Raw genomic sequence first — 13,177 nt, 5'->3', positions numbered from 1 at the left:
GCATGTAACGGAGTAGTGGAAAGATTCAACAAAACTCTTATCGACATCATTGCACATTATGTCGCTAAGGACCAACAGGACTGGGATGAGTGGATCCCGTATGCATTATTTGCCTACAATACAACCATACATGCATCTACGAACGACAGTCCCTTTTACCTGTTATACGGTAGAGATCCAACCTTTCCTTTCGATCTAATAACTAGCCCTACAAGAACGAAATACGACATTGCGGACAACTATGCATCGGAACTTAGGTGCCGAATGGCAGAAGCTCATCAGGTAGCACAAAAACACGCAGAACAGGCGGCCCGAGAAAGGCAAATTCGACATCGTCAAACCCATAAAATACCTACGTATCATGTTGGCGATCGAGTATTTCTCAACGAAGTAGTCGTACCTATGGGATTAAAACGGAAATTAGCACCTAGATGGTCAGGACCATTTCGAATTGTAACTGAATTAAGTCCCGTTACGTTTATCATTGAAAATCTAACTACAAAGAAAAGAATTCAAGTTCATGCTAATCGTCTCAAGCATGTTATTGCTCGACAAGAATTCGAACAGAAAGAACTCAGAGATCAACCTACCACTTCCACATCAGTCAACGAGACTTCCCTTTCAAAGGAACTACCTTCCAATATAGACCCCTGGGATGAATTTATTTTCTCAGAATTGTCACGACAACAAACTGAGTCCATATCTGAATCTGAATCCGAATCTGAGTCTGAAGGAGAAACGGAAACTGATATAGAACCCACCATCGAAGAGGAACAACCGACTTCTTCACATTCCTATGCTCTAAGAAGCCAAGGACCCGTGGAAGATCGACCTTGGATCCTTCCACCTCCAAGACGAAGTCGAATACCGAAACGAAAGGCCAGCCCACCAAAGGAAGGCCGAAATAGTATACAACCACCAAAACTAATAAAAAAAGGGAACATAGATAGAAGGGAAACAAAATAGTAACCTTTAATTTTAATCCTCTGAAGGAATTAGGGATCAACAAAGGAAATTATCAATAAATAATGTTTAATCCATTTAACCTGTTCGTGTAATTTTCTTATAAAACGCGAAACACCTTAACGGTAACTTACAAGAGAGAGAGAGAGAGCAAAAATATCAACAATTGTCAATTTCCGTGACGTATCAATAACGTGATTCCCGGCCGACCAATTAGCCATCACCAGCGTAACGTTATGCAAATCTGTGATTCCCAAGCCATAGTCTTATGCAAATCATGCCGTGTGGCATAATTGTCTGCTGACCAATCAGTGGCTGTACTTTCAAAAAGCCAATGGCCACTTTAAACCATCTGTCGATGATTGTTACGACTAAAAAAACACTTTGCTAGGTCTTACTTTCAGGGGAGGTCTCATATTTCGCAATTCAGCAAAATCTGTGCTAGGTCCTATTTTCTGCGGATGTCTTATTTTTGGGGAAACACAGTATATGATTCTTCAAAGAAACTCCCTTAATTTTGTTGTAAGAGAAGAGCCAGGATAAGTCTTGTTAAAAACAAAAGAGATTAAGTCTCTTCTCTTATAATTCTGCTGATCATCTGGCTTTCTGTCCTTGGATAACTAATTCCATATTCCCTTTCTATTTCTAGAAGTTTTTCTCCAAACTAAAATAATTCTTTTAATCAAACACATTCCCATTCTCCATTTAAATAACATTTCCAACCAATTTAAAAAAAAAAAATCTTCAAATCAAACTCATCACTCATTTTGTATTCAAACATCTGTTTTTAAAAAAAGAGAGGAGTTTTTTTATACATGATCACAATAGATGCTAGAAGTTAAAAACAAATAGTTTCAATGAAACAAACTATTGATTTTTAATTTTTTATACAGGATTGCAATAGGTGGTAATCAAAAGATCCACCTTTAATTTTCCAGTATTTGTTTTTGTGAACAAGAACTTTCAATCCTTTTAAAGAAACATCTTCAAGTTCATTGAATATTATAAAATTATAAAATCCTTAGTGATCAATATGCTGACGATCATGCCAAAATACTATATTGTAAAAAGAGAAGACACTGAGGTTGGCGTTACGTGTGCGTTTTTTTTTTTTAATCGCTTAAAGCGATTAAAAAAACGCACACGTAATGCCGACCTCAGTGTCTTCTCTTTTTACAATATAAAATCTTTTTTGATGGTAAATATTCCATTTAATTTATTAATTATAGATAGAGTTAATTTAGTATATTCCTCAATTTTATTTATTTATTTTTTTAATTAAATATTTTTTTTTACCAAAAGACTATTGCTCACTAGAATAGTAATCTTGCATAGGTTATGTATGTCCTTTATTTCTCAATAACATTTATGATAAGCGAATATGTGAAAGCAATTTTAAAAAAATACAAAATACCATGTAAAATGTTAATTACAATATCAAATTAAAAACTTTATAATATACAGTATTTTGGTAAAAAGCAAGCAGTCAATATGATTTTCTCAGCTGTTACAGAACAGGAAAAGTAATTGGTCAAATTTTTATCCACCCAGATTTTTGCATTTCTCAATGTTTTAAGGTCCCAATTCCAAAAAGGGAACAAAATTTTGCATTTGTGTATGAGTGTCTTGGCCTGTATTTTGCTTTATATCTGAGGACTTCGTATCAAAAAATTTGAAATTTGGAGGAATACTTCTATATATCAGGCATTGATTGTACGAAGGCTGGTTTTTTATCAACCTCTGATGATCCATAAAACAATGACAAATGTAAATAACAAAACGAATTTATTATTGAAAGTTAGTTACAAACACGGTTACTTTTAGACATAATCACTGTGAAGATTGAGGCATTTTTCATATCTGTAGATGAGCTTTTCCATCCCCTTTTCATAGAATGTTGCCGCCAATGACTTGAGATGGGCCCTAACATTGTTTTGAAGATCGTCATTAGTCTTGAACCTCTGCCCTCTTAACCACATTTTCAGTTCAAGAAAGAGGTGGAAATCGTTTGGTGCTAAATCGGGGCTATATGTTTAAAATTGGTGAAGACTTCCTACCAGCTTGGAACTTTTTAATGTGTGAAGACTTCCACCTCTGCAAGTTACTGACCTTCAACAATTTAAATGTTATTTGGGTCTGTTTCAATACACAGAAAAATCATTTTCTGACTCTTTTAAGAAACATATCAGCCTTTCATCATTTATTTCCAGCTGAATTCATTTTACATTACCCCATAATATTCAGGTCCGTACAGATCTGAAAAGTCAGGGAATAAGATTTTTAGCAGAAAAAGTTAGGGAATCTGCAAATACTGCAGAATCTGTTGCTCTTGCTCCTTTTTGATCTGATATGTCTTTAATTAAATTCAGTTCAGTATAGGGGATGTATGAAAACTGGAGTGACCAAAACAATGGCAAGATTTGTCATGCTTATATTTCTTAAACTATAAATGATAATCTAACGATTAAAATTTTGTTGGCTAGAGGGTTTATGCCCAAATTTAAATTGATGAGTAGTGGGGTGTGCAGCTGTGAGGGGATTTGCGGTTGCATGTAAACACTGAAAATGGTGCCGCCGCACAGTGTTTGGGCAATGTATAACTTTGGACTGCAAAGTGATACAATGTTGAAATTGGTGATTTGTACAGAATGACAGGACCTACAATGTTATTTAGCAATAATAAGCAATAAAATAGAATTTGTAAATTTATAAGCCAATGTGTATGTGAGTTGAAGAAAATTTTCATAAGGTCGGAAGAAATTGCAAAGGAAATATGAACAGAAATGTAAGGAACATATATCATTGGAAAGAAAAGTTTAAAAGGAATCAGAAAAGCCTGAAATGACTAATGCCCAACAATGCAGTTTGTATAGAGAGCATAAGAAAACCAAGTGTATCAACTCTGATGTGAATACTTTTAGTATGCCATTGTCTGACCCGATAGATAACTCATGCTAACTACTAAGACTTTATTTGTTTACATCTTATCCTTCCTCTAATAACACAAAGACAGATTCATGCCTTAAACGATTGAAATTGTCCTATACACAACTTCCCAATTTTTTTGACCTGCACATCACTTAATTAACTCTTTGCAGTCAGTTGATGCTGTGGAGGGGAAAGAACTGTCATTCAGCTTATTGTGTATGGGACATTTTGGATTATATGGCAGACCTCACACAATTCATGTATTTTTATTTGTTGTGTTCTTTGCTGCTGGCCACATACAGTATGTGGACATAATAATCCTACCAATTTTGACAGATTGATGATCTGTGATATATATTCTCTCTAACTGCAAATTTTCATCTTCAGATGGCCCACAGAATTTTGGAAGTATACTATAATATTGCCATAGCGTTAAAGTTGGGTTGTCAAAAATACCATCAACAAGGACACACTTTATCACCAAAATTTTGCTGCTTCCATTATAAATTTCAAGGAGGGATGGGAAGAAATATAATGACCTTGAATGGGTTCATGCTGGACCAAAAATAGCATGCAATAAGCAATATCTCACTCTCATGGAGTATGCAATTTATTCTGTTTAAATTAGTTTGAATTTTCTGCTTCCTCTCTTTAAAAAAATTTAATTTTACGATGCTACACAAGGTCTTTTTCTTATTTAAATAAAATTTATGAATTAAGTTTTAAAAAATTATGAAACTTTCTGTATGACATAGCTAATTATGTAATTGATTTTATGCAAAGTTTTTCATTTTTTGTAATGGAATAAAGTGTTTTTAATAAAAAAGTTTATATGATTGTGTACAAAATGGACTTAAATAGACTTGACCAAATATTACAGAATGGAAAGGAGAAATGCAGAGACCTTAATAGGTCAGGGAATAATATCATAGTTGGTCAGGGAATCACATATGGAATTACCTGTACAGATCCTGAATATTGCTTGAAATTTTGCAATATTCAGGTTCTCTTCTGTAAGGTCATTGTTCTGTAAACAAAACGTATCATAAAGTAAATAACATATGGTGTTGAAATTTTGCACATGTAGAGAAGACATGCAGGATTTTTCAGAATTGTCAAATTTAAGGAATGGCAATTACATGTAAAAAATCAGCAAAAAATTGTCACCTTACACATGTATATGTTAAAAAAAATTAGTGCATTCAACAATTTTACTTGTTCAAATATGTTTCTTCATTCACTTGATGTTTATTGGACTTATGTATTGTCTGCTAATCAAATCAATATCTTGGTCGAAGTTGTCCTATTTTCAATGAGGTGCTAGAGTACTTTTCATTTATCTAATTCTATTGGCATATATTTATTATTTTTCATTTCATCAATTTAATTTGTTTATACAAATATGCTATGCTTTTATAAAAGTGTGATTGCCCAGATTTGATAAGCTCTTATAAACCTTTCTTTTTTATAAACTTTCATATTCGCTTTAAAATAAAGTGAAATAATGATTAATTATATGAAAGAAAGGAATGAACTTTTTTCCTAACATTTAATAAAATTCTGGAAGGATACAATCGTACTTTTCCCTGGATTCACTTCCTTTTGAAAGTGACAGTTTCCTAGTGTGTCACCCGGCATCTACAACCAAAATCAACTATTGGACCGATTATAGAAAAACTCCTAATAAGGTCATGGGAAAAACTTAGGACAGACCCCCTAATAAAAAGGAGGGGTTGATGAGTCGAGGAGAGTCATCTAATTGTTAGTGAACTGTGTGTGTGTGATCTGAACTGCCGATTACAGCCGTCACCAAACAACCAGAAAAAGGATCAGCCGAAAGGATCTCCCTCTAAACAGAACTGCCGAAGTTCCCATCAACTTGAACATTGATAGGTCATAACGTCGTAGGACCAATAAGGGTTTAAGGTATTTATCATTTCGCGAAAGAGTGTGAGCTCTCTCTCTCTCTCTCTCTCCCTCTCTCTCTCTCCTCTCTCTCTCTCTCTCTCTCTCTCGTGATCAGGGTTGTAATCTTAGTAATAAGGTCCATATATATATATATTCCATACATCATAGTTTTAGCCTCCGCTAAGCATCTATATAACAATCGTCTATATGTCATATTATTAGCATCCACTAAACATCTGTATACAGCTTGTAAATAGTCAATATTGATTAATAAATGGGTATTTTTTTTAATCATATGATAACTTGCAGAGTGTACTTCTTCTGGTTTACTCCTTCAGCCTCCATTTCAGGTCTGAAAGCCTGCAAATGCGACCGCTCAAAATAAAGAAAGAGTGGCCAATCTGGTTTCTGTGTCTGTCCATAAAGACACAGTGGTGTCATTCTGACAAGATGCCAAAGAGGTAACGACCCAGCGTCACAAAAGCATATTGTGAGAAGCCGTGGGCTAAGAATATTACCTTATACCATTTAATCGGCAATCGTTCAATAAAAACCACCCAGTTGGTCACTAGATGGTTTAGAAAAATGTTTATTAAATATAGGAGACGAGAATTGCAAGATTCGATCTCCTGTCATTACCTGACACCAGCTAGGGTAATATATTTACACCCTAACTTGCAATAAAAGACTTTAATAAATTTAAAAAGGAGGGCTTAATTCTACAAGTGGGAGTTTGTGATGGGTACGTTGATAAGGTGACCGTTACTTATCTCAATCAAATGAATAAACAAAGTAATAATAAAATAACAAAAGTTTAATAAAAATTAAAAGAGAATTACAAATAAAAATAACTAATTATTATATCTACTCTAATTACTATACCTGTAAATTGAGAGAGAAAATTTACAATATATTAGATATAATACCTCAGAATATATGAATTTCATAGATGAGGTGACAATAAGTTTCATCGAGAAGGCGGGAGTTGAAAGACCTGGCACAAAATATATGACTTGACGAATTGATTAATTCGTGGTTAATCTGCCCAGAATCCAACATTAAACCCTTTTATACTCAAATCATCTCCAATGAGGAGTTAGACCTCTTGTCATATGACAATGAGTTGGGTTAGTTTAGAGTTTAGTCATAGGATATGATCTAAACTTTGAAGGCAATAAAATGTTGAAAAAAGAAACTGTGTTTCCTTATCCTCTCAGAAAAAAAAGGGAAAAATGTATAATTTTTGTGATAAAATATTACATTGCTTTTGATAATCTAAAAACTAATGAATATTAAATTCAGATTCTCACTTTATTATATATCTTATCAATACAGGGCAGTTTCTTTTAATTTCACTTCATAGCTAAAAAATTATTACAGTTTTGCTTAAATGTATCAGTGACTCAATTTTTTGTAACAGACTGTATCTTAGATCATTCATTTGAAAAACAGAATTATTTCATTATTTGTACAGATTTTATAATAGAATCTCAAAGTTTATATTTAAATAAATATAACTTGATGGAATAATGATTCAGAAAAATATATTTAAATTAATTTAATTATTTTAAAATAATTTAATAAAATATATACAAATAAAAGTATTCATTTATTTCTAGGTAAACTGGTTTTGGAGCAGTTGGGAATTGAAGTTGAAACATATTATGCTAGTGAAATAGATCAAGATGCTATTAACATCTCTCTTGTGCAGCATAAAGGAAATATCATACATTTGGGTGATATTGAGGACATTACTGATGCTGAAGTATTTATTCCTTTCTTTTTGTTTTAATCAAATAAAAAGATTATTAATGTTATAAAAATTTATAATTAATTATTACTCTGCATAGTGAAAATTTTATTTAATAAATAGATAAATATGAATTTTATAGTACTTTTCATTTATCTAATTCTATTGGCATATATTTATTATTTTTCATTTCATCAATTTAATTTGTTTATACAAATATGCTATGCTTTTATAAAAGTGTGATTGCCCAGATTTGATAAGCTCTTATAAACCTTTCTTTTTTATAAACTTTCATATTCGCTTTAAAATAAAGTGAAATAATGATTAATTATATGAAAGAAAGGAATGAACTTTTTTCCTAACATTTAATAAAATTCTGGAAGGATACAATTGTACTTTTCCCTGGATTCACTTCCTTTTGAAAGTGACAGTTTCCTAGTGTGTCACCCGGCATCTACAACCAAAATCAACTATTGGACCGATTATAGAAAAACTCCTAATAAGGTCATGGGAAAAACTTAGGACAGACCCCCTAATAAAAAGGAGGGGTTGATGAGTCNCATTAAATGAATATTATTTATAATAAGCTTGAATGTTTTCGATATTCTAAAATATTATTTTCAGAAACAACATAATCAGACTAGTAGAATATGTGAAATAGATGCCTTTAAAATTTGGAAATATGTACAAAATTTTTGAAAGTAAATATTTTTTACAATAAATACACCTAATTCTGTTTTTACACAAACTTTTTTAAAATGATTTTGATTTAACATGATTTTTTTTTTTTAAATTTGTCAAGTATGATCCTAATGAGGAATGAGCTTTAAAGTTTTAACATGATTGAAATCGTTAATGTTGTCTTGTAGAGAATTATATAAAGGCCTAACCACAATACAAACCCAGCCACTAATAACTGAATTTGTTCATAAAACCACTGTAACATCAGCACCATAGGACATTATTGCTAACATTGTTCAAGAGTTCACAGAAAGAACTTCACCTGTGGATAAAGAACACGATAACCAAAGCATTTTTAGTTATAGCAGTGATATTTTAATCATTTGCAAATGTATGCATTTATTGTCAGAAAGTGACAATGAATAAAATCTTATGTATAACACACATTACATATTCTGCCCAATTTTTATGTTCAAATAACAATATTACTATACCGGAGTAAAGCAAAATAACATACCAGTGAGCCTGTTATCTGTGTTTGTCTCTTACTAAAGCAATTGTTACAAATGTTTTCAAACTCACAAGTTCTTCAGGTAACATACAACTTCTGAATGAATGCGATTCAAATTAGATTGAATTGGAACACCAGTTGGAACTCAATCACCTGGATGACAATAACTACTTATGTTAAACTACTACAGATAATACGGCACATGCCTGAGTGACGTTATTGTCATCCACGCGATTGAGTTTCAACTGGTGTTCCAATTCAATCTAATTTGAATCGCATTAGTTCAGAAGTTGTATGTTACCTGAAGAAGAACTTGCACAAGTTTGAAATGTTTGTAATGGTTGCTTTAGTTTTAAATTTTAATTTTTATGTTCATTAATTCTTTACATTTTTCTGTTTTTCAAGTGAAATTTATGTTCGTGTAATTCATTTTTATTTATGTGCAATGTATATGAAATAAAATTTGATAACACTCAAAAAATAAAAAAAATAAGATTCTAACAAGATTTTTTGTTTGGTTTATTTCATTACTTTCATTGCTTTCTTAGGTCCATAATAATCTTCTAATTTTCCATATATACAATGTACTTTTTACATGATTTTTTTACACATAATTTCTGGGAACCAATCTATTGTATAAAAACAGAATTAAATGTTGTGAGATTAGCCAAGGACGCAGAGCTCAATCTACGCCACTTACGGGCACTAGTCGGTAAAACCAGTTCTCGGTTGTCCAAAGAACGGCCTTTCCCAGTCGTAGGGAAACGAGTGTGGAGGGCTTTACGGTTATATTATAATTTAGAGCGGAAGTTGGTGATGGCGAATTCACCTTCTTCCTTCTGTCAGGTTCCTGACACCAGTTTGTCAATTTATCGATGCGTGGACAAACACGCGTATACGATCTGATTCGAACACCCAATCAAGAGACATTTTTTTTGTATAATAAACAAAGTAAAATTTAATAAATCCAAACAAAGGAATACAAATAACCAATAACAACGATTATCCGATAAGCTAGAGACTACGACTAAATCTATGCTAATGCGCGTTCGAGAGAGAGAGCTCACAAAATGATTCTAAACATACGACCTGTTTAGTTGTCGTCGTCTTCGTTTCTGTAGATATAGGACACCTTGTAGATAGAGTTCATATTACTTTCGTATGGGAGATCAATTCGTGCACAAAATATAAAAATATCACTTCTTCTAAGTGTAGACTCGGACTTAGTCTATCGGACTCCGTTTTGGGCGTTGGCCATCAGGAGGAAACGTATGTGGAGTTTAGATGCTTCGGATCTGTCGAAGAACTCCCCGAATTCTGACTAATCTCCCCTTTTATTTCAAAATTTCGTCCAATCATCGTCCTGTAACTCTTTCGTGAGAACGGACGAAAGGGGGATGAACGAGGGGTAACCATTTCCCATCTGAGCGAGATTTTTAACCAGATACGGAAAAACAGAGGATGTTCTCTTCTGTGAAAGGAAGTAACATTTGTTATCTGGTTTTTCCCACGTCTAATATTTTTTTCACAAAAACGAAGTAATATTTCGTGTCTATATTTAAACATATTTAATAAAAATTCACAAATTAGACCCAGGGCCTTTCGGATCTCAATGTTCATTGAAAATATGTGAATTTACAGAAGGACCATTAATGCATATCAGTATAAAGAAATGTTGCTTATACAGATGAAATCAAAACTATTATAGACTATGTAATATAGAACTATTTTCAAAAGTTTTATATTATCCTACAACAATTTGTATATTTTGTTACTACTACTTCTGTAAGCTCAAGACAATGGATACATACTACTATGGAATGATGTAAAACTTTTAAAAACAGTCCCTAACCTAAAACTTATGTTTATTTGAAAGACTGCTTTACTAATAAAAAAACTAAAGATGATAAATTTTCCTATGTTAGCACTACTGGATCACTGAAGGGCACATTTTACGTACGGTACAGTAGGCATTGTCTATTACAGGAGTTCTCAAAGTTTGCAGGTTAAAAAATTACATCGCTATATTTAAACTATGAATAAAAGTAAATTTGATGATATAAACCTGTTAATTACAGTAATTTACCTTGTTTTATTAATTTTGCCACATGAAATATCAGCTGGATATTTTTTGAAAAATTTTTCAAAAATATTGCACTATATAAGAAGCATATCCTTATTTCATCTTCAACACATTGGATTTTTTTTTTTGTTGTTGTTTAGTTTTCATTTTTCTTTCTTTGGATTTAACGTTAGCAACTGACAAAAACTGAAGAAGAAGAAAACTTGATTTACATATGTATAATGTAGAAAACTGCATCAAAATGAACAAAACTTTTTTAACTACTTGAAGGATATTCTTCTTTAACTGAAATCAAAAACTCTTCAATAAACATATCTTTATGTTTTATTTTTTAGTCTGTGATCATTAAATTTAGAAGCCAGTTCTTCTTCACATAACTTCAAACCAACATTGGATACAATGTTTACAAATGGGCTTTGAACCCAGTCTTAATTTTCTGTTTAATAATGGGAAGTAGAGGCTTAACTTATCTTCCAGAGTTATTAAATGCTCAGCAACAATGAGATTTATTTTCTTAATATGGCTTTTATATAACAAAGAAAATATTTAAAAATTATCATTGTTAGTTTTATTTTTCAAATTGTTACCTTATTTTGAAATGTAATCAGTATACAAGGTTAGAATATTTTCATTTTGACTTTACTTACTTATATTTACACACCTCAACAATCTTAACTTAATATGTCAGTTAAATATTCTATCTTTGACATCCAAAATTTACAATGAAGATATCACAAAGCATTCATGTTTTTATTCTCAAAAAATTCAATAATAATCTTTTAGAGTACATGTACATGACAAAGTATTTCAGTGTTCCCCAGAAATTCTTTCTAATCAGATAGACCAAAAAATATTGTTCAGTTTTTCCTCTAACAATAACATATCCAGTTAGAACTGATAAATAAATTGATAACTTACTAAAGTATGTATTACATAGGAAAGAAAAAGAAAGTTTAATTTTCTTTTGATTTATGTCTCTTTGTCTTGGTGTAATAAGTCTGATAGGCTATCTTAAAGCCATAATATATATAATACTAAAACTAATACTGAAGTTTAGTTTTATTAAAATCATGTTTGTTCATATTTAGAGATAGAAACAATATAACTGGAATAAATGTAGAAATGTGCAGAAGTAGAGTTTATACAGGGATTTCCAAAAACTTGGGGTCAGTCATCATTGTGCAACAAGAATGTTTGCATACATCGTGGATTGTTTTGAAATTATCAGAAGCTCAAATTTATTTACCCTGACTGATTCCTACTTTGTAACCTGCAGAACACAAAATGCATTTTTTGTTGTGGAGTCATCAGTTTTTTTTAATGGCACTTCCTAGGGCAGCAAACCAAAAGACATTTATGTGCAGATGGTAAATGAAATTCAAACAGTTACTCTATTTAGTAATTTAAAATGGTAGCATTCTTTTTGGAAGACCCTGTATAAGTGAAAATTTTTAGAAATAAATATAACTAGAAAATTTGATAGTTTAAATTGTACAGAAAAAATTGTTCTTACCAATATAGACATTTTTTACATCAGATTATATATCTGAAAAGCAAATCTTTACTCTACAAAGACAGAAGTATTAGAAACATAAAGAAGTAAAATAGTTGTAGCAAAATGCAAAATCTATAGTTGTAAATTATTCATAAATCTGAATAGACAGTTTTGAGGTTAATGATGGTCAGTGTCTTAAAGGTTACTTTTCCTGCTATTGTGAATCTTTCGTATACAGATAGAGATAATTTGTCAAGAAGTCAGGTTATTTTTATGAAATCCTGTTGATAGGAAATGCACTAAGAAAATATACAGGATGTTCCATCAACATCACATAAACCCTGCAGAGCAAGAATCTTCACTTGAAGTCCATAAAAAATGAGAAAAACCATATCCCAAGAATCATATCTCTATGACCATAGTTTTCAAGAAAAATGCAAAAGAAAAATATGACATTACATCTGGTGCATGAAAAATAAGCTTTATTAGAAACATGAACAACAGTACTTGCATATGACATTATGCTTACATAGGAAAATACTTAAAATGATCACTGTGCATATCAAGGCATGCATACATATGCCATAGAATGGCTGACTGCACACAATCTTGGTTGCTCATCTTCATGCTGCATTTACTTTTGTATATACAAACATCTCCAACCCGATATATAATATAGCTACAACCAACAGACTGCCGAAAATCTATCGGGCTAGTTTTATGCAGCTACAACCAACAGACTGCCGAAAATCTATCGGGCTAGTTTTATGCTAATTATTAAATAAATTACGTAATCAATTTGGTACTAGAGGTAAGCGTTAGGCGCCATCTCTTATTAATATTAATAATTATAAATAA

At 31.7% G+C, this 13,177-nt stretch overlaps 1 protein-coding gene across 1 annotated transcript in view; it reads left to right on the top strand.

Moving 5' to 3' along the window:
- LOC111635051 (DNA (cytosine-5)-methyltransferase 3A-like) overlaps positions 1-13,177 on the top strand; it is a 151,585-nt gene that overhangs the window by 62,357 nt on the left and 76,051 nt on the right. Inside the window, exon 11 of the mRNA XM_023379901.1 lies at positions 7,419-7,564. Coding sequence (XP_023235669.1) covers positions 7,419-7,564 — 146 coding nt within the window. The remainder of the gene's footprint in view (positions 1-7,418; positions 7,565-13,177) is intronic.

Source organism: Centruroides sculpturatus, unplaced genomic scaffold, assembly GCF_000671375.1.
Source record: "Centruroides sculpturatus isolate CEXI.00-Female unplaced genomic scaffold, Cexi_2.0 scaffold795, whole genome shotgun sequence".
Classification (NCBI taxonomy): domain Eukaryota; kingdom Metazoa; phylum Arthropoda; class Arachnida; order Scorpiones; family Buthidae; genus Centruroides; species Centruroides sculpturatus.
The sequence above is the reverse complement of the archived record's forward strand: the minus strand, read 5'-3'. Positions and strand labels throughout refer to the sequence as shown.